General features: G+C 43.3%; 2 protein-coding genes across 5 annotated transcripts in view; one reads left to right on the top strand and one right to left on the bottom strand.

Moving 5' to 3' along the window:
• Positions 1-20,229, top strand: part of CRIM1 (cysteine rich transmembrane BMP regulator 1) — a 205,907-nt gene extending 185,678 nt beyond the window's left edge. For all 3 annotated transcript variants that reach the window (XM_060026833.1, XM_060026831.1, XM_060026832.1), the window contains 4 exons: positions 7,731-7,925; positions 14,826-14,948; positions 18,400-18,590; positions 20,053-20,229. In XM_060026833.1, coding sequence (XP_059882816.1) covers positions 7,731-7,925; positions 14,826-14,948; positions 18,400-18,590; positions 20,053-20,229 — 686 coding nt within the window. The remainder of the gene's footprint in view (positions 1-7,730; positions 7,926-14,825; positions 14,949-18,399; positions 18,591-20,052) is intronic.
• The window catches only part of FEZ2 (fasciculation and elongation protein zeta 2), a 65,471-nt gene continuing 40,756 nt past the window's right edge, over positions 1,431-26,145 (bottom strand). Inside the window, exons 8-10 of one of the 2 annotated variants that reach the window (XR_009521469.1) lie at positions 22,544-24,678; positions 20,882-21,117; positions 1,431-1,878 (exon numbers count right to left, since the gene is read on the bottom strand). Coding sequence is in view for 1 of the 2 variants with exons in the window: in XM_060026834.1 (XP_059882817.1) it covers positions 24,662-24,678 (17 nt within the window). In the remaining variant the exon portion in view is untranslated. Of the gene's footprint in view, positions 1,879-20,881; positions 21,118-22,429; positions 24,679-26,145 lie in introns of those variants that run through there. The other variant, XM_060026834.1, reaches the window with a different exon arrangement.

Below are 26,145 nucleotides of genomic sequence, written 5' to 3'. Positions count from 1 at the left end.
TGGTCGGGGAACTAGGATCCCATAAGCCATGTGGCACAGCCAAAAAAAGAAAAAAAAAAAAATGCTTGGTTAGCACCATGCCCAGTACATAGTAGGCAGTCAGTAAGTGGAAGTTATGATTATCATTAGGTATTGAAGAATAAACCTAATGTCACTGTCAGCATAAGCAACCGGTTGGAGTGATGAATACCACAGTCAGAATGAAATGGACAGCACACTCAATAACCAAATATAAACTGTTTAGGTTACTTGTAGTTGGACAGTTCCCACATCTCTATTTATGCATCCCTCTTCAGCCTTAAAGCTTAAAATGCTTTTATATGGACTTCCAATTAGACTATGCTGTTTTCCCCCCAAAACTACAATGACTTCATTAGTTTATTATTTAGAACCGCAAATTGGGTAGATTAGCCACCATGTCTCCCTGTAAACCAAGTCATTTCTAAAATTTTCTGACAGAGCTTTCTCAGATTCACCCAAATGGGAGGAAGTGGTCCATCCAGGAAAAGAAATAAGCATGTAAGAAATAGGGGCACCGGCATTTGCAGCAACATGGATGCAACTAGAGATTATCATACTAAGTGAAGTCAGACAGAGAAACATAAATACCATATGATCTCACTTATATGTGGAATCTAAAATATGGCACAAATGAACCTATCTACAAAACAGAAACAGACTCACAGACATAGAGATCAGACTTGTGGTTGCCAAGGGGGGCAGAGGGGAGGGAGAGGGATGGACTGGGAGTTTGGGGTTGGTAGATGCAAACTATCATATTTAGAATGGATAAACAACAAGGTCCTAATGTATAGCACAGGGAACTATGTTCAGTATCCTGTGATACACCATAGCAGAAAAGAATATTAAAAAAGGATGTATAGGGCTTCCCTGGTGGCGCAGTGGTTAAGAATCCGCCTGCTAATGCAGCGGACATGGGTTCGAGCCCTAGTCCGGGAAGATCCCACATGCCGCGGAGCAACTAAGCCCGTGTGCCACAACTATTGAGCCTGTGCTCTAGAGCCCACGAGCCACAACTACTGAGCCTGCATGCCACAACTACTGGAGCCCACGCGCCTAGAGCCCATGCTCCGCAACGAGAAGCCGCTGCAGTAAGCCCGTGCACCACAGCGAAGGCCCAACACAGCCAAAAATAAATAAATAAAATAAATTTTTTTTAAAAAAGGATGTATATATATGTATAACTGAGTCGCTTTGCTGTACAGCAGAGATTGACACAACATTGTAAATCAATTATACTTCAATTAAAAAAAAAGAAATAGGGGCACCGGGATCCATCAGTCAACTGAAATTCACAACATACTTTCAGGCCTCTGTTTAGACCACTGGCTTTCCAGATAAAATTTGGTCAAAAGAAAAGATGTTTCTATAAAGCCTCATTAACTAGAATCTAAGTAATAAAATCTAATCTAGTCTAATCTGGGCCACATAGCAGCCACCTCAGAAAAAATTAGTCAAGGCTTTTACAAAAAGGAGTCCTCATTTATTTCACATGAAAATTCCACAGAGTGGTGACCAACCCATGTCTTAAATGTGGCTTTGTTTTAAAGCATGTTTGAAGAAACAAACTTTACTGTTACGAAATATATTGATATTGCGACTCAGACTGATCAGATGTGGAGATATCACGAAAACTGTTGCCGACTCTGAAATGGGGCTTGTCATGGATTGAAGTCCACATCCTCAAGCCAGCTAGCCCTGACGTAAAACGTCCAGTGCTAACCGTGGCTCAACCCTGGTCACACACTGGATCCAGCTTGGCCTCCACCTGAAGAAGCTGGATAGCCAAACAGTTGTCTGCTGTTCCAGAGAGGCCCAGGCACAGTTGAGGCCACATGAAGAGGGCTCTGTGTATTCCTGGGAGGGTAGGAAAGGGAGCTGTTAGGTAGAGCTCAAGGCCAAGAATGTGGGCTTTGCAGTCAGATGGAGCCAGGAGGAGATGCCGGCTCCACCGCCTGCTGGCTTGGTTACATCAGGTTCCTTCCCCTCGCTGAACCTGAGTTTCCCCAAGAGTAGGACGGACAGCCCTACCTCAGAGAGTTGCCATGAGGCTGAACCATGTGATGCTCTTGAGCACAGCGCCTGGGTACCATGGATGCTCAGCAGATGCTAGTTCTCTTCTTCAGTGCTTGGCCCTAGATCCTTCTTTCAGAACCATCCCTCTTGCCTCTACCACCTGCGTCCTCTGACCTCCAGTCTGTAAGGAGATCAGCTGTGAGAGTGCTGAACATGCAGATCTTAGATCTTGCTGTGGTCCAGCTGAGCTCTGCACACGAGATGGCTCTCAAGGAGCCATCTCCTTGAGATACCTCATTCCTATAACCAGGTTCCTTTACAAGGTCTTTTTGGGGCCACTGGTCCCTTTTGCACTGTCTGCCACCGCCAGCAAGAGACTCATTCTTTCGGTCCCTGCTTTCAACCAGCGATTGATTGGCATCTGCCTCTGTGCTCTACCCACCCCTCCCCCACCCCCAGTTGTTTAAACCTGAAAAGATAGCTTCCTGATCTCAAGTCAGAGTTAATTCCGTTGAAAATGAAGTGAAGTTGAAGGTGAGATGTTTCCATGGTAATCTGATGAGGAGAGCTTGAATGGAATAGAGCTAACTTGGTAGAAGCACCTGGAAGTTGGGTCCATGGTGGTCAGCCCCTCCCTGGAGGGGAAGGGCTTTGTTATGGCCCCTGAATCTCCTGGGGCCCCACTGGTCAGACCAGCTCCACTGCTGTGTGCAGAGTCTGTTGCAGCATCTCTGTGAGGCTCCCATTGAATGGGTTTCACCGTTTGTCATATTGCTGCACTCGATTGAACTCTTAATCTTCATTGAATTCAGAAAAAGACTTATTTTTGTAACAAAATCAAATGAGAAACTTCAATTTCATCTAATATGTCATCGAAGTTCTTGGTTCAACCTACTGCCTGCTAGACATCCAGAGTAGTTACTATCCCTCTTTTATCATTTTATAAATACTCTTTGGGACAGTGATCTCATACAGTTACTGGATGAGTAGTTGCATAGACACTTCGTTATGCTGTAGCTCAGCATTTGCTCTCTGGCATGTCTTCTGTGGTTTTAATTTTCTTGCAGACCATTGAAATTATTCAGAGTGGGTCAGTAGCGTTCAGAAAGCACCACACCACATGACCAGGTTCTTTAGAACCAGGTTCAGACTAAGCTTTTCTTTTCATTGTGTGTGGAGGTGGGGGGTGGGAGGGGAGGTTGATAATGCATGCACATACCTGTTTGAAATCATTTAATATTGTTGCCTTATCAAGAGTAACTCATATTCATTGCAAAAGAAAAGTTAAAGAGAAAAATTCACCCTTGATTCTAACAGTTACTGTTAACAGTTTCGTTTCTTTCCAGACAGTTTAAAATTTTCCTCTTTACGTGGTTGAACTTATACTATACATGATGCATTTTAACAGCTGCACAATATTCTCTCCTATGATTGTATCGAGTCATTAAAATATCCCATATTGTTGGACAGTTTTTTTCCCCCAATTTCTTGCTATTATAAATAATATTGTGATGAACATCTACATAAACAACTTATTTTAGGCCTTTTCTGATTATTTCCTTGGGATAGCTGACTAGAAATAGAATTATTGGATGAAAGAAGTATAATGTTTTTAAGGATACATGAGGGATACTGCCAGTTTTGCCTGTTACCCCACATTCTCACCACTGGTGACTAAAACGTGTTCCCTTTTACCTTGTTGAGCCCCAGATTAGTTCTATCCTAGAGGCAGCTTCATGGTCATGTTCACACAGAAAGGCTAAGAGTTTGAAGGTCAACTGCTGCAGCTCTGATTGACCCACTGGAATATCTGGTTTGATAAGGCTTGACCAGGTCCTTGACAAGCTCACCAGCTGTTTCTTTGTTAAAGCAGGAAAGTGACTCATATATTGGAATTACCTCTGCATCACCTCCCATTGCAAGAAACAGGGTTGTCCTTCACACCTCTGCCCCCTCACTGTCCATATCCTGACCGCTGTTTCTCAGTAATAGCTCTCAAACCTAGCCTTGCCTTTCCACCTCCATCACCTCTGCGTTAATCCAGGCCTGTAACACATCCCGGTGAACAGCGTCCCCATCTTCCTAACCCTGTTTAGTCTTCCACATTGTCATATTCCAGAGTTCTCTTCTTGAAGACAAAGCTGATTAGGCCCGTCCCCTCCACTGCAGGAAGTCTCTAAATCTGTCATTGTTCTTCAAGGCCCTTTACGATCTGATCCCAACTTCATCTCCAGCCATCCTGCATGTGGCCCTCACACCTTTCACTGTCGTTCCAACATGGCAAACTGTTGGATGTACCACCGTCTACTTGGAGTGTCCTTCCTTCCAGCTTCTTTATCTTCTATTCATCCCTCGAAGTAAAACTAAAGCATCAAATCCTGGGTGAAGCCTCTCCCAGTTCCCCCAGCAGACAGTTGCTTCACCCTCCATGTTGTGTTGTCCAACTCCGCGTTGAATTCACAGCACTGTGGCTGCTGCGTGGTACCTGGTGAGGAGTCCTGGTCGCCAGCCTGTCTCCACCACTTCTGCTCAGTCCTCTGGGTCAGGGTCCTGGTCTTGCCTTTTTTCCCATTGATGATAAAAGTTTGTAGAATAAGTGAATGAATGTCTTTATAATGTTTAACACATAATTACTATTTTTAATATCTTAATTTTATAGATTTAACTTCACAAATATTAGCATTGATCTAATATCTTAAGATGTAATAAGTGCTTTTGCCTAGATCTTAAGAAAATACAGACCAGTGCTTGGCCTTGACTTGAATTTCTTTTATTACGAAGTCCTCATCCTTTTTTTTTTTTTTACTTTATTTTATTTTTGTGGTTTGGGGGAAATATGACAAATATACCCTCTTTCCTAGCAAAGGAAATTTTTATTTCCTTTTTTTAAATAAATTTATTTATTTTTGGCTGTGTTGGATATTCGTTGCTGCACGCGAGCTTTCTCTAGTTGCGGTGAGAGGGGGCTACGCTTCGTTGCGGTGTGTGGGCTTCTTATTGCAGTGGCTTCTCTTTGTTGTGGAGCACAGGCTCTAGGCACGCGGGCTTCAGTAGTTGCAGCACACGGGCTCAGCAGTTGTGGCTCATGGGCTCTAGAGCACAGGCTCAGTAGTTGTGGCGCACGGGCTTAGTTGCATATGGGATCTTCCCGGACCAGGGCTCGAACCCGTGTCCCCTGCATTTGCAGGTGGATTCTTAGCCACTGCACCACCAGGGAAGCCCCCGCATCCTTTCTGTGCCTCTTTCTCATTCCCTTCCTCCTCTTCTCTAAGAAGAGAACTGGCAAAATGCCTGTGGGAGGAAAAGCACAGGAGAAGGTGATGGACAAGATAGGGTAGGGAGTGTAACCTTCTCTTCTCCCAGGTCCTTGCACAGTAATACGTTACTCAAAGTTTATGCCGTGACATTGGTCCATCGTGTGAGCTGTTACAAGGTTTATGTGAAATATAATCAGTAGTATTGCCTTATGAAGAAATGCTTCCTTTCATAAAGAATTCTCTGCATAATAGACTCTAGATTTGATGGCAAATCTAATGTCCTCAATGACATGTTGGCTCAAGGTCAGTATATTACTTGAATTAAGTTCATTAAATGATTCTACTCATCCATTTGACATGTACACTTTGGGTTATCTTAATGAAGTCACCTCCTCTAAGGATTTCAGATTAGCAAAAACTTCTGCCATGAGTTTGGTGTGAAAGCCTCCAAGTGAGTTTTTAAGGTTAACAGTCAGTGCACCAGAACCCTTTCTGTGGAACACTCACAAACACAGTGAAGTACATTGTTAAATAGATACTGAAAAAGAATTTCTGCTTACACCTAGAACTTTCTGTGATTGCTTACTATCCCTTGCTGAACATCAAGCAACAGTAATGAGAGAAATAATGAAAATGCATTGGGAAACAGAGATTATGCATTTTAACACTAGACATAGAGTCCTTTCCATACTTACTTATAACACTCCACAATGGACCAAGACGTACCTTTGGAAACACAAAATCCTATAGTCATAGGACATTATTAGTGCCATTTAGTCAGGGGCATATGCTTGAGTAATTGGTAAGAAGAGAATGTGGATTCCAAAGACAGATATTTCTGCCTGTGACCATCCTCTGGAAAAGCTCAGCAGGAAGCTTCATGCTGGGTCTTTACAGAGTGGTTCCAGCTGCCCGGGAGCGCTTGGCTACAGAGGCTGGGGTCCTGACGCCCTGCATATAGATGTTCCTCATTGCCCCTCAGGCATTGTGGGTTCTGTCCTTTGTGCCTGGGCAGTGAATACTGCCCCTCTCAGAGCTTCCAAGGTGCCTTCCAGGGAGAAGACACCACTTCTTTCCTAAGGAACTTTCCTTCCAGATGCCTTTATAGTTTTTCATTTACTAGTGACCAGTGGTGAATGGAGCTGCCCATAGAATCTGAGCATAAAATTTCCCCAGCTTTGTAGGAGTCATCCAGTTATCGGCCTGGCCAGTGACGGGGAGGGGCTGCCCCACCCCCATCCTGTGTTTCTCCATTGATTGGCCCCATCGCTGCTTTGCTGGGCATTGGGCCTCACTCTGAGCTGTAGAGGGAATGTGACCACTAGTAAGTTCAGAGAAACCAGGAGAAGGTGTTGAATCAAAGAGAAAGGAACTTTCAAGGAAAAGGTTGGGGGAGGGCAGATGTGAGGATGGTAGGAGAGAACGGAGAAAAAAGATAAGCAGAATGTGTTAAGCTGTAAATTCTTATACATAAAAAATAGCTCTTAAAAATATATTGTTCTCGGGCTTTCCTGGTAGTGCAGTGGTTGAGAGTCCGCCTGCCGATGCAGGGGACACGGGTTCGTGCCCCGGTCCGGGAAGATCCCACATGCCACGGAGCGGCTGGGCCCGTGAGCCATGGCCGCTGAGCCTGCGCGTCCGGAGCCTGTGCTCCGCAACGGGAGAGGCCACAACAGTGAGAGGCCCGTGCACCGCAAAAAAAATAAAAAATAAAAAAATATATATATATAGTTCTCAAAAAGCATAGTTTGCTGGGGGAAAAAAATGGATTGAAATGAAGTGAGGTTGTTTTTGAAGTAGGAATGTCCTCGTTACTGAGAGGGAGGTCCATCCAGCATCCCTGAAAAATGAAGGAAATGGTTATCTCAATGCTGATTCCCTTCTGGGAGAGCACAGGAGGCTGCCAGTTCCCTGCGACAGACCATTGTCATTCCTTATCATTCCCCTACATCATTTACACAGAGATTAACTGGAGATGGAAATTTCTTCAGTTGTTTCTATAAGTATACTCAGCTGGACTTTTTCTCTCTTTCCATGGAACAGAACCTCTGATCCTGTCTCCCTACCTATTTGTATTTCAGTTTTAGTTTCTTCGTGTGGTATGTTCAACAGCCATGCGATGATTAAGTTTATATATTTTGCAATGACAGTCTAATGACTCTTGGCCAACGGGTATTGTTCCCAGCTGGTTGTTACAGTTACTGTCAGCCTCAGTGGCCCTTGATCAGGTTCAGGCCACAAGATGAGAGTTCAGAGGCTTCCGCTGAGCAGAGGAAAACAACAGTAGGGACTGGGGAGGTGGAAGTTTTACCCAATTCTGGGAATCCTAGAGCATGTTGCGATTGTGTAGAGCTTTTCCCCTTCATGTCTCAAGTATGATGAGAAATTGTGTTTGTCACATGGAGCGACTCCACCATGTGCCGTTCTTTTCACTAGAGGACACAATCCCAAAGAAGGTGGTATGCCACTTCAGCGGGAAGGCCTACGCTGATGAGGAGCGCTGGGACATTGACAGCTGCACACACTGCTACTGCCTGCAGGGCCAGACCCTCTGCTCGACCGTCAGCTGCCCCCCGTTGCCCTGCGTCGAGCCCATCAACGTGGAAGGGAGCTGCTGCCCAATGTGCCCAGGTATCTAAGCCGCTGCCCTGCCACTTTTCAAACTGGGATGTTGATTCAAAAGGAAGCTAGAACAGACTCAGAACCTCCCCCACCCATCCCTTAGCTCCTGTGGCCCTAACAGACCTGGCGGGTAACTAGAGAGCCTGTGACCATCTAGGTGAGTGCGTGATTTTGGTTCCATGCCAGTATTGCTCTCTTCTGACTCGCATTCTCTAAACGTTAAGTGGCAGGCCTTATGGGTGTAACAGACCTGTGAATGACACCTGCCGTATCCGAGTAGCACAGTTTTAGTGTAGTGTTGGACAAGCCTAGCGGAAAAGGTCCATCATCGGACACAGTAGGGAATGATGTTCTAAGGTGAATCTCTATCAGAACCAGAATGGAAGAGCTGCATTTAAACAATACGATGCTGGTCCAATCTTTCTTCAGTTCATCAGTTCCAGTAGTACCCAGGCCACCCCGTGCAGCCTTCTCCCAAGCCCTCCTGTGAACTTTCCGTCTCTTCCCACCTAGACCGGAACCACGGAGCACGCCCCCAGCTGGCTGTTGCAGAATCACATGCCTACGTCTGTCCCCACATTCCACCCTTCATGTCAACTTAGTAATCCGCCTCCCAATTTCAAACCGAAGTCCCCCACAGCCGCCCAGATCCTCCCCCAGGCCTTCTCCTGGTTTCCATGTCTGTGTCTCCTGCCAAAACAGCTCCTTTGTTTTCTGCCCCTCGTTGCCAGCAATGCAGGACCTGAGCCCTCAGCAGGACAGCCTCTGGGCAGTGTTCCAGATCTAAAGCCCTGAACACACAGACTTCACAGGCACTCCAGACCACACAGACCAAAGGGAGGGCTCACTCTAGGAGCCCCTCCACGTTCACCTCGATTCTGTGTTTTCTTGCGGCATTGTATTAGAGGCTTGCTCCGTGCAGCACAGTGGGCTAGGAGTCAGGGCAACTTAGAAGGGCATCTACACCGTGCGCTTGTAAGATGGGATAGCCAGTTAAACCCGAAGAGTTTCACTGAGCTCTGCATACATTTGCCTTTTGTTTAGCTGTTGTGCAAACTAGCCCTAATGGGCACTTCTAAAAATGTCCATTTATCCCCTAAAAAGGATGGGATATTCTGCCAGGTCAGGAGGCTGAGTCCTTTTCAGATCTCTTATTGGGTGCTTTTCATAGTTTAGTCTCCTTGGCCTTGTTTAAGGTGTAAATTGAGAGTCACAAGTTCACTTCTGTGATGTCGTATCCCTCGTTGTCCACATAGGGAAAAAACAAAATCCTTAAGTGTTTTGCACGAGAAGAATGAGGAAAAACATGTATTTCTCATTGGAGTTGCTTTATCTATTACATTTCACCTGTTTCACAAGTTTCATACCAGTTTTCCTAGTAATATGCTTTGAGCAGTTCAAATGGTGAAACTTGATCTTATTTATTCAACCAAGATTCATTTCGTGCCTACCCTGTGCAAGCACTGCTCGAGACCCTGGGGAGACAAGGGTGAATCCAACAAGTCCCCGTCCACACAGCTGATGGTTTCATAGGGAGAGACAGGCAGCACATAAGTAAACAGTAAATAGCGCACAAGATGAGGATAAGAGTCACAGAGAAAACACATAGCGAGGCCAGGGTGGGGGAGGAGGGGCTAGGTAGAACAGGAGACAGGATGTTCTGATGATCCGAGAATGCCTCACTGATCAGATGACATTTATAAAGGGACCCAGAAGAGTGGCAGGAATCATGGGGTAGAGGCAGAATCTCTGTGGTACAGGCAGGACAAAAGCCCAGGGGGTAGGAACATGCCATGAACGTTTAAAGAGAAGCAGGGAGGTTGTGTGGATGTGACCCCATGAGCAGGGAGGGTAACTAGAGGAAAGCAGAGAACTAGCTGTGTGCCAAAACACGAGATCTCATGAGCGATTTTAGAATTTTATTGGGCAACATAGAAACTCTGGAGGGTTGTGAGCAGAGGAGTGATGGGACGTGACTTGCAGGAGTGGAAGCAGAGAGGCCAGTGGTGCAGGTGAGAGATGAGTGTGGCCTGTACCGGGGCAGTAGCTGTGGAGGTAGGAGAAATGGTTGGGTTCTGATTCTAGTGAAAGGGTAGAATCCATAGCATTTGAACATGATGTGAGGAGTGAGAGGAAGAGAGATGCCAAGGACGACTGTAATGTTTTTGACTAAAATATGGAGTTGCAGCTCTGGTGTAAAATCAGTTTGGTTTGGGGAGTTTTTAGTTTGAAATCTCCATTGGACATCTAAGTGGAGATAATGAATAGACAGTGAATCTGTCTGATCTGGAGTTCAGGAGAGAAATCGGAGATGGGTCTATAAACTTGAACATTGTCAGCCACAGGTGGTTTTTAAGCCTTGAGACCGGACGAGGTCACTCAAGGAGTGAGTGGATATAGAGAGGAAAAGGGAGCCTGGGACTGAGCCCAGGAACCCTCCAACTTTGGGATCTGGGCAGGTGGGGAGGGACTGGCAGAGGAGACAGAGAATGAGCCCCTGCCACACGGGAAGAAATGGAGAGAGCTATGGCCTGGGAGCCACATGGAGAGAGGGTAGGAGGAGTGCTGTTGGGTCACATCAGGTGAGAAGCAGGGACTGACTGCTGTGCATTTAGCGTTTTCCTAGTCGTCGTGACGAGAGCCATTTCCATACAGTGGTGGCAGCAAAATCTACTTAGAGTGGTTTCTAGAGAGAAGGGGAGGGGGTGAATTGGAGACAACCATTACACAGCCCAGCTACAGACCACGAGTGCTAAGTTCACAGATAGAATTTTCCTGTGGAGTAGAGGCGGGTCTTGGAGGCTTTCCCTGAAGGACTGAGCTAGACCTTGAAAGACAGGTGGGTTCTCTTAATTGGAGTGAAAGGGTAATCTGACCAAAGACCCTGAGACAGAAAGGTCAAGGCCAAATGCCCCTGGAATAGGGAGTTCTGGGAGCGGGAAATAAAGACAGAGAAGATGACTTTGGTCCAGATTTTTAGGGCCTTAATTGTCAATTGGAGAGGTAGATTTTGTCCTTTGTCCTTCGTGGCTCTTTTTTTTTTTTTTTTTTTTTTTTTTTTTTTTTTTTTTTGCGGTACGCGGGCCTCTCGCTGTTGTGGCCTCTCCAGTTGTGGAGCACAGGCTCTGGACGTGCAGGCTCAGCGGCCATGGCTCACGGGCCCAGCCGCTCCGCAGCATGTGGGATCTTCCCGGACCGGGGCACGAACCCATGTCCCCTGCATCAGCAGGCGGACTCTCAACCACTGCGCCACCAGGGAAGCCCCGTGGCTCATTTTTGAGCAGATGAAACACAAGATCATGGAGGTGCTTTGGGGAGCCACACAGTGATCTGTAGGAGGACTGAAGCAGGGGGAGACCAGAAGCCAGGACAGCTGTGACTTGCACTGTAGACGTCCCAGATGTGTGATGATTAGGACCCAAATTCAGGTGATGGCGGCAGGAATAGAGGGAAAGATCCGCTCTCCTCGGTTGCGAGTTTAATAGAGGAAAGAGTGCAGGTTTCACTAACATCCTGCTCATAACTAGAGATTTCTCCAGTGACTTCTCAGTCAGCATTTACTGTTGGATTGGAATTGAATTTCTGTTAAGTCCCCCTTCTGCTTCTGATGTATTATTCATGAATCATTTCTCCATCTTATCTCAGCAAATTTTGCAGTCAGGTGAGCTCTGCCACCTTACATTTGATTAAGTGTCGCCCGCCAGGAAGCCTGGATTCCTGTCCCATTTTTCTCCTGGGCCTTCTGAAGTTTCACGTTGCCAGTTCTCACCTGGAAAGCTCAAGCTACTTGGCTTTGTCCCCTACGCACATCAGCTAACGTTCTGAACAGCCTCACCCTTACAAAGCACTTTCCCCCTCTGCCATCTTTGGATACGAGTACCAGACCTGTGAACTGATTTGCTGGTTAGTACTTGTCCCATTTGATAGAAAAGAGGGTGAGAAAAGCTAAGTGAATTATCCAAAGCCATGCAGCTAGTTAGCAGAAGACCCAGGAGTCCCCAGTCCTAAGGTGACTTACAGTTCCATCTCCCAGAAAATAGTGTCCTCCCCTTGTAAGCCCCAAGCACCCTGCCCCATATCCAGAAAAGGACATTTTTAAGGAGGGTGGCTCTTACAATGGGCCAGGTGCCTCTGACTGTAAAGTACATCCCCAGTAGGTTGTCTTAGGTTCCTCTGAAGTTCAGGTCAAATCTGACCCCAGTTGTAATTCTTTAATTCTGACCATGTGCCCGTGATCTGTGCCACCTGGCCAGGTAAAGATTTGTGTCACTCCCCTGGCCCTGTCATCCACAGTGCCAGCAGCTTTATAAAGGACTCTTGTAGTAAATGCCGGAAGGGTTCTATTTTAGAGTTGGGATTGAATGCAGTCTTTGGCCATGGCAGGCCTGGGCCTAGGCATGGAAACACAGCAGCACCCACACTTCTTTTTGTTTCTTCAAGCAGTTTTTCTGCTGAAAGTTTTATCCTTTTTGACAAAACTGCTCAGAGGTGGCTTCCCTGTTAAGTTCACATCAAAGGGAAATGACCCTCTCCCCTTAGACTTGAGGGCTCTGAACTGGAGCTCTGAGTATTTTATGATAAAGAAGGAGGCGTGGGTAGATTTTAATCAGAGCGGAACTGAGTTTAGTGGAGCAAACTGGTCCAGAGGACAGGCCATGAGCTGCCAGACGGTGAGAAGTAACTCATCATGAGGGGCCCGTGAGGGCACAACTGTATCCCCCCAGCTTAGGCCAGTGCCTGCCACATAGGAAATACTTGGAAAATATTTGCTGAACAATGGTGATTAGCAATCACTAAGTAAGACATCCTCCTGCATCCTAGGTAGATGCTTCCAACTTTCCCCTCTGTTGCCAAGGAGGGCCTTTCTAAGCACCTGTGGGAAGAGAACTCACACTGTCAAGTCTGTGTTGTTTGTAGAGTTTCACTGAAATCTACCTGTAGGCAGGTATGAGGCACAAGAATTTCAACACTGCTTGCCTGCTGCTGTCACTCAGGAAAGACCCTGAGCTGAACTGAATTGACCCCAGCCCTGGGAGTCTCCGCAGAGGAGGTCTTTGCTGCTTAGCTGCTGACATTCACAGGTTTTTGGCATGGATCTCGTTAACCTTTTCTCCCGAGGCCTCAGAAGGCAGTGGTAGGTCAGCCCCTGTTGGGATAGGAAAGCTCCAGGCTGTGCGCTGGACCAGACAGGGCAGGGGCTCAGGGTGCCACGGCACTGAAACATGTCATGTAAATGTCAAGGGGGTTTTCTTCCCGAATTCCTCCAGGAAATTCGTATCACATATCGAGATGTCTCAGTGGGCGAGCTGAACACCATCCCTACACACACACACACACACACCCCAGACCCACCCAGCCCAGAGTTATTGAATCAGGACCTGTGAGCGTCAGCATATTTTATAAGCTCCTCAGGTGATTCAGATGATAGAAAAGTTTGGAATCACTAGTTTATACTCAGACCCCTGCTTCTGTGGATGAAAATGTTTTCAATAACTTCTCTTTTTAATTCTAGAGTTTTTAGAGACCTGTTGAACCTTTCAAAACTCTTAAGAGTGTCTACTTCTTGCCGTGTTTGAGGTCTTAGAATTTAAGTAAGAAAAGCAAGAGCCAAAGTGACTTTATTCTTGGGGGCAATAGGAAGACCTGGGCTTTGGAATCACAGAACTGGATTGGAAGCCCAGCTCTGCTGGTTCCTGGGTGCATAATCTTGGGCAATTTCTTAACGTCTTAGCATTTATTTCCCTGGCAGATGCTCGGTTAGCTCACAGTGGAAGATTAGCACGTACTCTATTCTCTATCACTCTTCCCTTCTCTCAGATTTATCCTTTTTAAAGTTCACTTCTTGAAAGGCTGGTAACTTTGGGATAGAACGTGATCACTGTGAGCAGAGAGGATTTTCTTTTAACTTATATAACGTATTTCATGTATTTTATTTTGGACTAAATTAGGCTGAATATTAGTGAGTATTTCGTATTACCAGTGTTGGGTAACCCTATTATAAAAATCAGTTAATAATATGGCAGGCCCTGGCCAAGAAGTACATGATTGAGGCTGACTTCTATTGTTATATTTTGAAAACAGAGGTTCTTAAGAATTATTTCTTTTAAAAGTTGGCTAATTATTGTTAGCCAGATGAAGTAGGGCTATACAAATATTTATGTAGGAACCACGGAAAGCTTTGGATTTTCTCACTGGTCCCTTTAGAACTTGGCTTCAAAAAAAAGAAAAATCCTGATATTGGAGATTAATGAATATCATTCTTCTCGGTTTTGTTTCGTTGTAGTATCTTGTTGAGCAAAGTGTCTATATGATCGAGTTAGATAATATTAATATGTTTGCTCAAGATCAGTTTCCAGTCTACATGGTTCCAGGAATAACACAGTAGATATTTAAGACTTAAATTGGGCAGCACCTCGTGAGGTCTGCCAACATCCATTCCCATTGAGGGGAAGGGAGTGGAGGGGAAATGAATAAAGAATGGAAGATGCTGTAACTTTTTCACTTCCTGTGACATATTTCATATAAATGATTCAACACTCATTTATTAAAGAGCAAGTTATTAAAGTATAATTTATTAGATGGAAAGTAAAAGAAATCCTTTCATTTCAGCCAGTGACCATCAGCTTGCACGAATCTGTAGAGCCAACAGCGTTTGTCATGAAAAAGCAGAGCTTCTGACCCAGGTGGAGGAGTAATCTTTCCCGTCTTTTTAAATCGTTATAGGACATGTTTCCCACCCCTACAAAGCTAGGAACTGTAGCATTAATGATGTCAAGGTGGAAACTGGATCTTTCCTGTCCCAGGACACGTTGTGTTGTATTGCATGCACCGTCCATTTGGATTGAGGAGACAAGTCAACAGTAAGGAGCCCCTCCGTCATCTCTTATGCAAAATGTCCCCTTCTTTTAGAAATGTATGTCCCAGAACCAACTAATATACCCATTGAGAAGACAAATCATCGTGGAGAGACTGACCTGGAGGTTCCCCTGTGGCCCACACCTAGTGAAAATGACATTATCCACATCCCCAGAGGTAAGTGCCGAAGTCAGCTGAGATCTGTCTAGTCTTGTGTATGGTTTACTTTTTTTTTTTTTTTTTCTAATTTTCAAAACTTCTTTTGGGTAACCTTTTAAAATACGTGCCCAGGTAAGTTCAACTAACCACTCCAAGAAAGACCTGCTTGGCTGTAACATATTTAACAACCCAGGATGATGAAATAAGTCTGCAGGTAACTGGGTAAAATGCCTTTTTTCTGGTCCCACATGCTCAGAGGCTTAATGACGATGGAGAGAAATATGTCCCTGGTCATAAGAGCTTGGTATCTGGAATTTCTAAGCCATCTCTCAAATGCAGGTGTGAGAATAAACTTTGTAAGCAGAGTAATAATAAATTACTCACTTGTTCCTGTGGATTCTGTATTAAGCATTTATGCATTAGGTTACCCTCTTCTTCCAGGTAGTTTTCACTCCATGAGGAGTTCAGTTTATTACTGTGTTGATTTTTCCACTCATCAGGCTTATTAGTCCACGTGTTGTTTTTTTTTTCCCCTTGCTCTGTCCTTTTAGTCGTGTGTAATAGAGATGTTATTCTGCCTCTCAGCTGCTAAGTGGTAAAGCAAGGCCAAGTTCCTGTCAATCTTGCCTTCTCTCTAAAAGTAGTCCTCTTGATCAAAAGAGTATAAGCTTGCTCTTAGTCATGACTCAGTACTGCCTCCTGTCTACTCCAAGGACATTTTCAAAATCACTGTTAGACCGTTTTTATATTTCTTTTGGAAGAAGCAGTATTCATTGCTTGAGAGATTAATGGTCTGTTACTCTAGATACTGTAAGTGTTATGCTTGGATCAAGCCAGATGACCAGAGCACCAGATTCCTGGACCCAAGTTTTGGCTCCTTATATAACTGCTGACTGAATGGTGCTTCAGCATTATGTTTACAGTCATTCAGTCAACAAATATTAGTGCCTGCTCTTTGCCACATACTCATCTGGATGCTGAGCTTTAGTCATAAGCATAGCCATATTTATTATGTTACGTTGAGGACTCTGTATGACATAATATTTCTGTTATAAAGACCCTGAGGAGAAATTTCTTCATATATCAGTAGCAAGAAAATTTATGATTCTCCTAAGCAACTGATTTGTTTTAATCTTAAAGACACTGTGAATCTTATTGATGATGCTTATTTCCATTTTTGCTTTGGCTGCTAGGAAGCTTAAAGCTAATTTTATGGCCTGCTTTTTGCATCAAAACAATTTAAGGACTAAATTTTGTAACAGACCTCAACTGAAGCTTCATTTTCCTTTCCCCAAGATTTTCCTTAATTTACGTTTTAATCTTCTTATATGACAGACATATATTCCTAAAAACACTTCCAATATCATTTGGAATGTGGGAAGGTGAAAATTCATTCTTTTATTCATTGTGTTTTTAAAACCTGAATTCATCAATAAAATGTTACTTTTTGGGCTTCCCTGGTGGCGCAGTGGTTGAGAGTCCGCCTGCCGATGCAGGGGACGCGGGTTCGTGCCCCGGTCCGGGAAGATCCCACATGCCGCAGAGCGGCTGGGCCCGTGAGCCATGGCCGCTGGGCCTGCACGTGTCCGGAGCCTGTGCTCTGCAACGGGAGAGGCCACAACAGTGAGAGGCCCACGTACCGCAAAAAAAAAAAAAAAAATGTTACTTTTACCTTTGGCATTAGAAACTACTCTTCTTTTTGGCCACACCGCACGGCTTCCGGGATCTTAGTTCCCTGGCCAGGGATGAAACCCGCACCCTCAGCAGTGAAAGTGCGGACGGAGTCCTAACTACTGGACCACCAGGGAACTCCCCCCTTTGGCATTTTGCTTGATGCTGATAAATATGTTCCCTTTTTTTTCCCCCTTCCTATAAAGTATTACCATCTGCCTCTCTAAAATGACTAGGAAGGGTCTCTTCTTCTCGTCCCCTCACATACACATAGAAGGATATTAATAAAAATCTGAGTTTTAAACTATAGACAGTATTAACATCACAAAGCTGTACTACTTCATGAGCTGAGTTTCCAAAACAATTTAAAAGCAGGTCCTTTTGATTGCATGTGTTCTGCATCTTTCACTAACCTGGTCTTTGATGCATTTAAAGACATCCTGACTACAGTGGTTTATTTGAAACAAAAGAAAAATAAGGAAATCTTCAGAGAGTGCTCCTGATTGGTATCTATTTAAATGTTACCTCTGTCTGCAGTGTTCATTGCAAGAATGATGATTTAAAGGAACAAAAAGACCACCATTTATAAGAGCAAAATTAAACGTCCCTTGTACAATAACCAAGGCAGGAAAATGATCCAATAGGTCCAGTGAGTTTTCAACAAGTTTATGAAAAGTACGGCATTTTAGCTTAGAGCTCAGTAAACCAGAATATTAACCAAAAGACAAGGCTCTTGATTCTGGCTTGGTTTTTACGAGTACACTACTAATTAGTCTTATCTATTACACTACTAAGTAGAAGCATATACTTTGTCCTAGTCTCCTATTTGTTAGTAAACAGGGAGCTAAGCTGATGTTTCTGCTTCAAAATCTTAGAAGACCATAAAGATTAACATTAATTAAAATATTTTCAGTAGTCTAATTTTAGTCACTTTAATTTATTATTTATTTTTGGTTGCATTGGACCTTTGTTGCCGTGCGCAGGCTTTCTCCAGTTGTGGTGAGCGGGGGCTACTCTTAGTTGCAGTGCACGGGCTCCTCATTGCGGTGGCTTCTCTTGTGGAGCACGGGCTCTAGGTGCGCAGGCTTCAGTAGTTGTGGCACACGGGCTCAGTAGTTGTGGCTTGCGGGCTCCGGAGCAGAGGCTCAGTAGTTGTGGCGCACGGCCTTAGTTGCTCCACAGCATGTGGGATCTTCCCGGACCAGGGCTTGAACCCGTGTTCCCTGCATTGGCAGGCAGATTCTTAACCACTGCGCCACCAGGGAAGCCCTAGTCACTTTTTCTTTAAAGTCTGCGTAAGAATTTTCTTATTTTCTTTATTAGCTAGAATCAGCATCATCCTGCCCAATTACTAAAACTTCTCACCCTAATATTTTCTTTTTTACATCCATCCCTAAGAGCTCTGCTCTCTCATAAGAGCTCTTTGGATCCACATTAGACTTTAATCATGTTTTAGCCTTAAAGTACTAGGAAGCAATAAAACCACGTTGCTGATCTCTATTTGCAATGTAATTAAAATAATCCTTAAAAATTCTGGTTTAGGGCTTCCCTGGTGGCGCAGTGGTTGAGAGTCCGCCTGCCGATGCAGGGGACACGGGTTCGTGCCCCGGGCCGGGAAGATCCCACATGCCGCAGAGCGGCTGGGCCCGTGAGCCATGGCCGCTGAGCCTGCGCGCCCGGAGCCTGTGCTCTGCAATGGGAGAGGCCACAACAGTGAGAGGCCTGCATACTGCAAAAAAAAAAAAAAAAAAAAAATTCTGGTTTAGGTAATAAATGCTTGTAATTTTTCTTCTTCTAGACATGGGTCCTCTCCAGGTAGATTACAGAGATAATAACAGGCTGCACTCAGGAGAAGATTCTTCGCTGGACTCCATTGCCTCAGTTGTGGTTCCCATAATAATAGGCCTCTCTATTATAATAGCATTCCTGTTCATCAATCAGAAGAAACAGTGGATACCACTGCTTTGCTGGTATCGAACACCAACTAAGGTATTGTACTGACAAAGTTTCAGCCTCTTAAACGATCAAACTAGGAAAGCTTGTACGCTTAGATTTCCTTAGTTGCTTGATATCTTCTCTATTAGCCAGTGAAATGTTTACTTTGCTCCTCGTAGCTTCAAATGCACATTAAGCTGTGGTGATCAAGATACATAGTATTTGCCCTGGGCTAGATGGCTGGATCAAGTCTCCATCATCCATCAGTTAATGAATCCTGACCTTTCACAGATCCAATTTCCTGGATTTACTTTAAAGTTTTCAAATAAGCAGATACCCCTGGATTGATTCCTAAGTAATTGTTGTTTATATTAGAAATTAAAACTTGGTCACTTGGTATTTCTCAATCATCAACTTAGAATTGGGAAAGGAAGAAAAAAAAATCACAAGGTTAGGGAGATAACACACAGAAGAGGGCAAGAGGAGAGAGCTAAAAGATCATGACAATGTACAGAAGTCCAAAGGACAGGGAGATGTGTCAAAGGCAGGCAGAAAGGGGAAAGGTAGCAAATGATGAAGGGATTGTGTGAAATAATACCAGACAAGGTGGAGGGGGTCAGATTTCATATTGCAGGGGAAAGAATACGTGTTGTCAATACAAATGCAAAGGGCCTCAATCTGCCTATTTTAAAAAGCAGGAAATAATTCATTTTCATGAAGGGAAAAAATCATAATTCCTTTGAACACTAACTACTTTTTGCAGTTTGGTTTTTACTAAAGAAAAAAGATATACAACCTCAAGAATTGAAAACAGCCCATTTACCATACAGATAATAATACTTTCACTGATTTTCTTACAACAAATATGTAAATTGCCTCTGTGCTGGGCGCATGCTGGGTCAGGATACAGGGCTGCACGAGACACAGTCCCTACCTGTAAAGCTGGGGAGAGAGCTGCTCATATCATAGTGTGTATGGCTGGATACAGACAGACTGGCCCAACCTGGGATGCTGATTTTACAGCCTGATAAGAAATGGTCCGTTTATCTTAAAATCTGTCTATCTGGTACCTTCCACTCATCTTTCAACCCTCTTAAGCACTAGTCTGTACTTCAAGGATTTGAAAATAATTATGTCACTTCCGTATTTTCTCAGTTCCTTCATCCCCTCCGTTTGACATAATTTGACATTTCACCCCTACACAGTTTGTCAGTATTCCTCATAAGAGTATAGTTGGCAGCACTTCCCTGGTGGTCCAGTGGTTAAGGCTCCACACTTCCACTGCAGGGGGCACAGGCTGGATCCCTGGTTGGGGAGCTAAGGTACCACATGCCATGCAGCGCAGCCACAAAGAAAGTATAGTTGGCACCAGAGCATGATGTGAACCCATGCAGTCTGCCCATCCATGTGCTGTGATGCTGTTTTCTCACTTGAATGAGGTACTAAATATCTGTTGGTTTGAGATATGTAAAGCAGTTAATTCTTTGTGGTTCTTTTTCCTCCTCCCATTAAATAGCCTTCTTCTTTAAATAATCAGCTGGTATCTGTGGACTGCAAGAAAGGAACCCGAGTCCAGGTGGACGGTTCCCAGAGAATGCTGAGAATCGCAGAACCAGACGCCAGATTCAGTGGCTTCTACAGCATGCAAAAACAGAACCACCTACAGGCAGACAATTTCTACCAAACGGTGTGAAGAGAGGCAGTGTGGATGAGGTTTTGAAAGACAGAAAAACGACTCAATCTGCTCTTTAACTAGAATTCGTGCACTTGCTTAGTGGATTGTTTTGGATTGTGACTTGATGTACAGCGCTGAGGACTTCCTGGGCTGGGCTCTGTCGACAGCAGTGTGCAGAACAAGCATTCCCACTCTTCCTCAAGATAACTGACCAAGTGTTGTCTTAGAACCAAAGGTTTGAAAGTTGCTGAGGTATATTTGCTTGTAATATAGCTGTAGAGATACTTGGGGACGGGGACAGTGAGTTTGGTTGGGGCGAATGGGTGGGAGGGTGGTGTTGGGAAGACAAATAGGTCAGCTTGGCTTGTGGAGAAATCCAGTCCAGTGGCCCAGAGGATATTTTTTTTCCTGTTGCTCAGAAGACTTGCACTGGTTGCTGCAAAGCTCAGGCCTGAGTGAGCAGGAAAACAAAAAGGCCTTGCGATCCAGCTGCCATAACCACCTTAGACTACCAGACGAGCACATCAGACCCTTTTGATAGCCAACCCAGGCCTAAAGCCACATGCTTCTTTTATATACAGTCACAGCTGCAGTAGGTGGTGAGGAAGCAAGAGAAATGGGGTAGCGACGTTTCTCTAAAGCGGGTGATTAAGGATATATACAGTTATACCTTTTGCTGCTTTCTTTTTCTTCCAAGTCAGTCAATCAGCCAGTTCCTAGCAGAGTCAGCAAATGAATAAAACCCGAGTCGTTTCTTGACGTGAGCACTGGAGCTTTTCTGACAGCAGCGTGGCAGGAAGGAGAAGAGGGGGAAGGACACCAGGCATTCCCAGGGGCTATACTTCCTTGTTTGTTGTTGCTTTCTTCTGTTCTGTCGGTTGTTCATAGTTTTCGTTGAAGCTCTAGCTTAAGAAGAAACTTTTTTTAAAAAAAAGACTGTTTGGGGATCTTTTTTTCCTTATTATATACTGATTCTACAAAATAGAAACTACTTCATTTTAATTGTATATTATTCAAGCACCTTTGTTGAAGCTCAAAAAAAATTATGCCTCTTTAAACTTTAGCAATTATAGGAATATTTATGTAACTATCTTATGCTTCAGAAAAACAAAAGTATTTGTGTGCGTGTGTATATAATATGCATATATATTTATACACATACAATTTATGTTTTCCTGTTGAATGTATTTTTATGAGATTTTAACCAGAACAAAAAACAAACAGGCATTCCATATCAGTGCTTTTGATCACTTAAATTTTTGATTAACACAAAGTCTCAATCTACTTGCAGTTTAATTGGGAAGAGAAACGTGTGAGTGTTGGGTGTATGTGTGTTTGTGTGTGTATGCACACGCCTTGAGCAGTCAGCATCATACCTGCTATGGAGAAGGTATTCCTTTATTAAAATCTTCCTCATTTGGATTTGCTTTTGGTTTCCAATTTGCTCACTGGTCTCTGCATCACTAATCAGCTCCTGGATTTTTTTTTTTTTTTTCTTTTCAAACAACTGTTTGAAACAACTACTGGAATATTGTCCATAATAAGCTGGAAGTTTGTTGTAGTTTGCCTCAGATATAACTGACTGTATACTATAGTGTTAACTTTTCAAACAGCTCTTAGCACTTTTATACTAATTACCCATTTGTTGCATTGATTTTTCTTTTTAAAATGCTTGTTGTGAAAGACACAGATACCCAGTATGCTTAATGTGAAAAGAAAATGTGTTCTGTTTTGTAAAGGAACTTTCAAGTATTGTTGTAAATACTTGGACAGAGGTTGCTGAACTTTAAAAAAAAATTAATTTATTATTATAATGACCTAATTTATTAATCTGAAGATTAACCATTTCTTTTGTCTTAGAATATCAAAAAAAAGAAAAGAAAAAGGTGTTCTAGCTGTTTGCATCAAAGAAAAAAAGATTTATTATCAAGGGGCAATATTTTTATCTCCAAAATAAATTTGTTAATGATATGTTACCAAAATAGACCTACATCAGCCTGATTAGTATAAATTTTTGTTGACAATTAATCCATTCCTGGCATAAAAAGTCTATCAAAAAATTGTAAATGCTTGCTTTTTGTTTTTTCAATCATGGCCATATTATGAAAATACTAACAGGATATAGGACAAGGTGTAAATTTTTTTATTATTTTAAAGATTTGATTTATCCTGAGTGCTATATCTATTACTCTTTTACTTTGGTTCCTGTTGTGCTCTGTAAAAGAAAAATATAATTTCCTGAAGAATAAAATAGATATATGGCACTTGGAGTGCACTATAGTTCTACAGTTTGTTTTGTTTTCTTCAAAAAACAAGGCTGTAAAAGGATTACCTGCAACTTGATTCTTGGCAGCAAATAAACACTTTGACTCTAAATCACACAGCGTCACTTTCAAAAAGATTCTGTGTCTGAGATGAGAAAGATGACTCGTCCTTTTACTTTAAGGCTGTCAGTTCCGGCGTCACAAGCAGCCCCAGTGCTTCTCTCAGAAGGCAGGCCTTTCCCAAGGAATCCTTGTTTAAAAAAAAAAAAAAGGGTGCCCCCCCCGCCCAGCAATCAAGTGTACAGCACAGGGATGCTGCTGTGAGAGAAACTTAAAACCTACCTGTTGTCAGTCACAGATCAGAAACACGCCCATCTCATCATTAGTGTCAAACTCATTCATCATGTGTAGGAGAAAGGCTGTAGTGGGAAACCCTAGGATTTTACTAACGCTGAAGAAAGAGGTTACCAAGCAAAATAGAGGAAACCTCATTAAAAGGGGACTTTGAGTTGATAGGAAAAAATAGCATATTTTTCATACATTTCAGATGCATCAACTTAAGAATGAACTATAAACAGAGCACTGTTGAGTCGCTTCAAAAAAAATCTCTTTTGACTCTTTCGGATGCCCTCCAAAGTGATATTTCTTCAGTATAAGACAATTTTTTACAAATTCAGATTAAATTATTTATATTATTGTATTAGTATGCATCTTCATCAATTCAAGGGCAAGGGACAAATTAGTTCCACATATTCGCTATCAAATAAGACATTAATAAAACAAGGAACCATCTCAAGTTCCACATATTCCTAGAGAACGGCTTAAGTGCCACGCTGGCATCAACTCCAAACTGAGCTACTGCCGTTGCAGTCCTGGTGTCCCGTTTACTGAGCCGGGTAGCTCTGTATGCTCACAGATGTTTAAGTGGAATTTTAAAAGCCCCCCGACAGCAGGTCCTATAGAGACTCTACTTACACTCATGTTGTCAATGGGAAGAAGCTGCCGTGGCTGTTAGGAATGTCTCACGGACCCAGAAAAAGAACAGGACTTCCATCATTCCACAGCAGCTTAGCACGATCTGAAAAAAGTCCCTCTCTCCCCTCCTTAGCATCATGAGGCTAATCAAGATTTCACCAGCTCACACACTGTAATGATGGACAATGTGTGAACAGTGAGGGGAGGAATCCAGCACTATTAAGGGAAGAAAAAAACCAAAAAACCAAAAACTCAAAAATAAAGCTCTCAAGTATATATTACCTTTTTTTTCCCCAACATTTATTAAATGACATTGACTTGATTGGAACCGGCAAACGTTTTTCATGACTAGTGATGGATCCATGAGTAGCTGTTTCTAGAATTACTACTTTAGGAAAACACGTAGGCATGAATAAAATATAACAGTAACAGGAAATGGGCAATGCTGTAGCATACAGTTTCTTAAGCACCTTAAAGGATACAAACTCCTTTTAAAGGACACTTCTTCACAGACAAGTGAAATGAAGCAATGAAACCTCTAAAGTTAATATAAGATTCTGAAAGTAAGTGGCATCTTAATGGTTAAAATATGAACAACGGTGAAACGCAGCAACCTCTAAAATCAGTCGTCTCCAGCTGTTTCGATATTGACTAAGTATTAAGCCAAGACAACGCATATTCTGGTTTCCCTTCTTCCAAGAACACCCCAATTTTTAAGTCTTAGTCTCTCTGGACAATACTGGTAGGTAATATTTACACTGACAGTTCTCTTACAAAAAAATCAGTGTTGGTTCTTGCCAGCACTGAAAAATAACGAGTATAAATCTCTCAGTGCTTTGATCTAGTTCTTGAGTGAGTGCAGTTTAGATCCAGAAAGCCTCAAAAACTCGAACAGGCATGAAAAATATAACTGTACATGCACAATTCACATCACTCCCCCTTACTCTATAAAGCTGGAAAAGAGTTCATAATTGTTAGTATTTAACAAAACATCTCTAGAATTCAAAATAGTGCCGTAGTTCCCTCGGTTCATAATATAAAGCATTAGAGAAGGCAGGATCACTATAGTAATACTGAATCACAAACCCAAGTTCAGGTGTCCTGAGTTTCCAATAGCAGGAAGGTAATGGTAGCCAGCTTTCAGAATGATGCTATAAGCAATTTAGTTTGCTGTCCACAGACGATAAAGCTGTTCCTGAAGTTATGCTGCCCTATGTAGGACACAGAACTAGAGGAACAAAACAAAACAAAAAATTTTAAATAGAAATGAATATTTTGTATATGTTTACACAAGATGTATATATATTTATACACATTTTATGTATATACATTTTATATGTATATAAAAAACACCATTAGAACTAAACATTAATGCAAGGATCTATAGTAGCAATTTTTTTCTAAGGTATAAAAGGCTACACCCAACAATGAAACGTTTTCTCAAGACACATTGATTAGAATTGCCCAGAAATGAGATACCAAAAGGCCATGTCTCTTAGGGTACCACTTAGAGATCTAAACCCATAACGTTAGCCCTGTACGAGGCTTATAACACAGCAAACGGCTCCCCAGTGAAGTCAAAGAAGGATCCAAGTGTCTGCACACAATTTTCTTCCCATCTAGGGTCAGCACAGTGGCAGCCAGAGCTACACTACTAGCCTTTGGCACAGCTCTTGAGGGCCGGGGTGGGAGCAGTCTGCGGTGGCGTAATTACACAACAGTAAGAAAGAAGCTTAAGTGGCCCATACGGCATCCATCCCATCTTTTCCAGGCCAAATGAGGCCACTTTTCTACCTTCTTTCACTTCTTACCTTTGCACTGAAATTAAGGTGGTATATGTAGGCAGCTAAGCCATAGTCACTGGCATTAAAAACAATAAGGAGAAAGTCCCACCAGGAAAGGGGGAGGAGAATTCTCCATTGAGCAATACCCTCTTCCTGGGCAAAATGTTCTACTGGTCCCCAAGGAAGAGAAATCACTAACTGGCTATGGATTTCCAGAATGGGTGGGAAAGAGCATTTTAAATAGCCCTCCATCCTCACCTTCCCATGCACGTGAACTCCTCTGAGTGTTACACTCCCCTCCTCATTTTCTCAGAGTACAGAGTCACCCTTTAGTCTGAACCCCAGCTTCTTTTCCACCCAGTCCTCACAATACAAAGCCAAGACAAAAACCGCAACACGTGCACACAAGCAGCTCGTCAGTGGCAGGTACTGTCTAGCTAGACCTGGGCTCGCAGACCAGCGCCAGTGGCCCGAGCAAGGGGAGCAGAGCTGGAGGCATGCCGCCTCCCTATAGCAGGTGGTGCAGAGTCGCGGTTACAGTCCCAGGTTTTCAGGGAAGAAAGGGAAAGTCACACCCCCACCATACGACCCAGCAATCCCACTCCTGGGCATATACCCTGAGAAAACCATAATTCAAAAAGAGTCATGTACCAATATGTTCATTGCAGCTCTATTTACAATAGCCAGGACACGGACGCAACCTAAGTGTCCATCAACAGATGAATGGATAAAGAAGATGTGGCACATATATACAATGGAATATTAGTCATAAAAAGAAATTAAATTGAGTTATTTGTAGTGAGGTGGATGGACCTAGAGTCTGTCATAGAGAGTGAAGTAAGTCAGAAAGAGAAAAACAAATACCGTATGCTAACACATATATGTGGAATCTAAAAAAAATAAAAAGGTTC

Source organism: Delphinus delphis, chromosome 12 (assembly GCF_949987515.2).
Source record: "Delphinus delphis chromosome 12, mDelDel1.2, whole genome shotgun sequence".
NCBI classification, from domain to species: Eukaryota; Metazoa; Chordata; class Mammalia; order Artiodactyla; family Delphinidae; genus Delphinus; species Delphinus delphis.
This window is presented reverse-complemented; position numbering and strand designations above follow the sequence as displayed.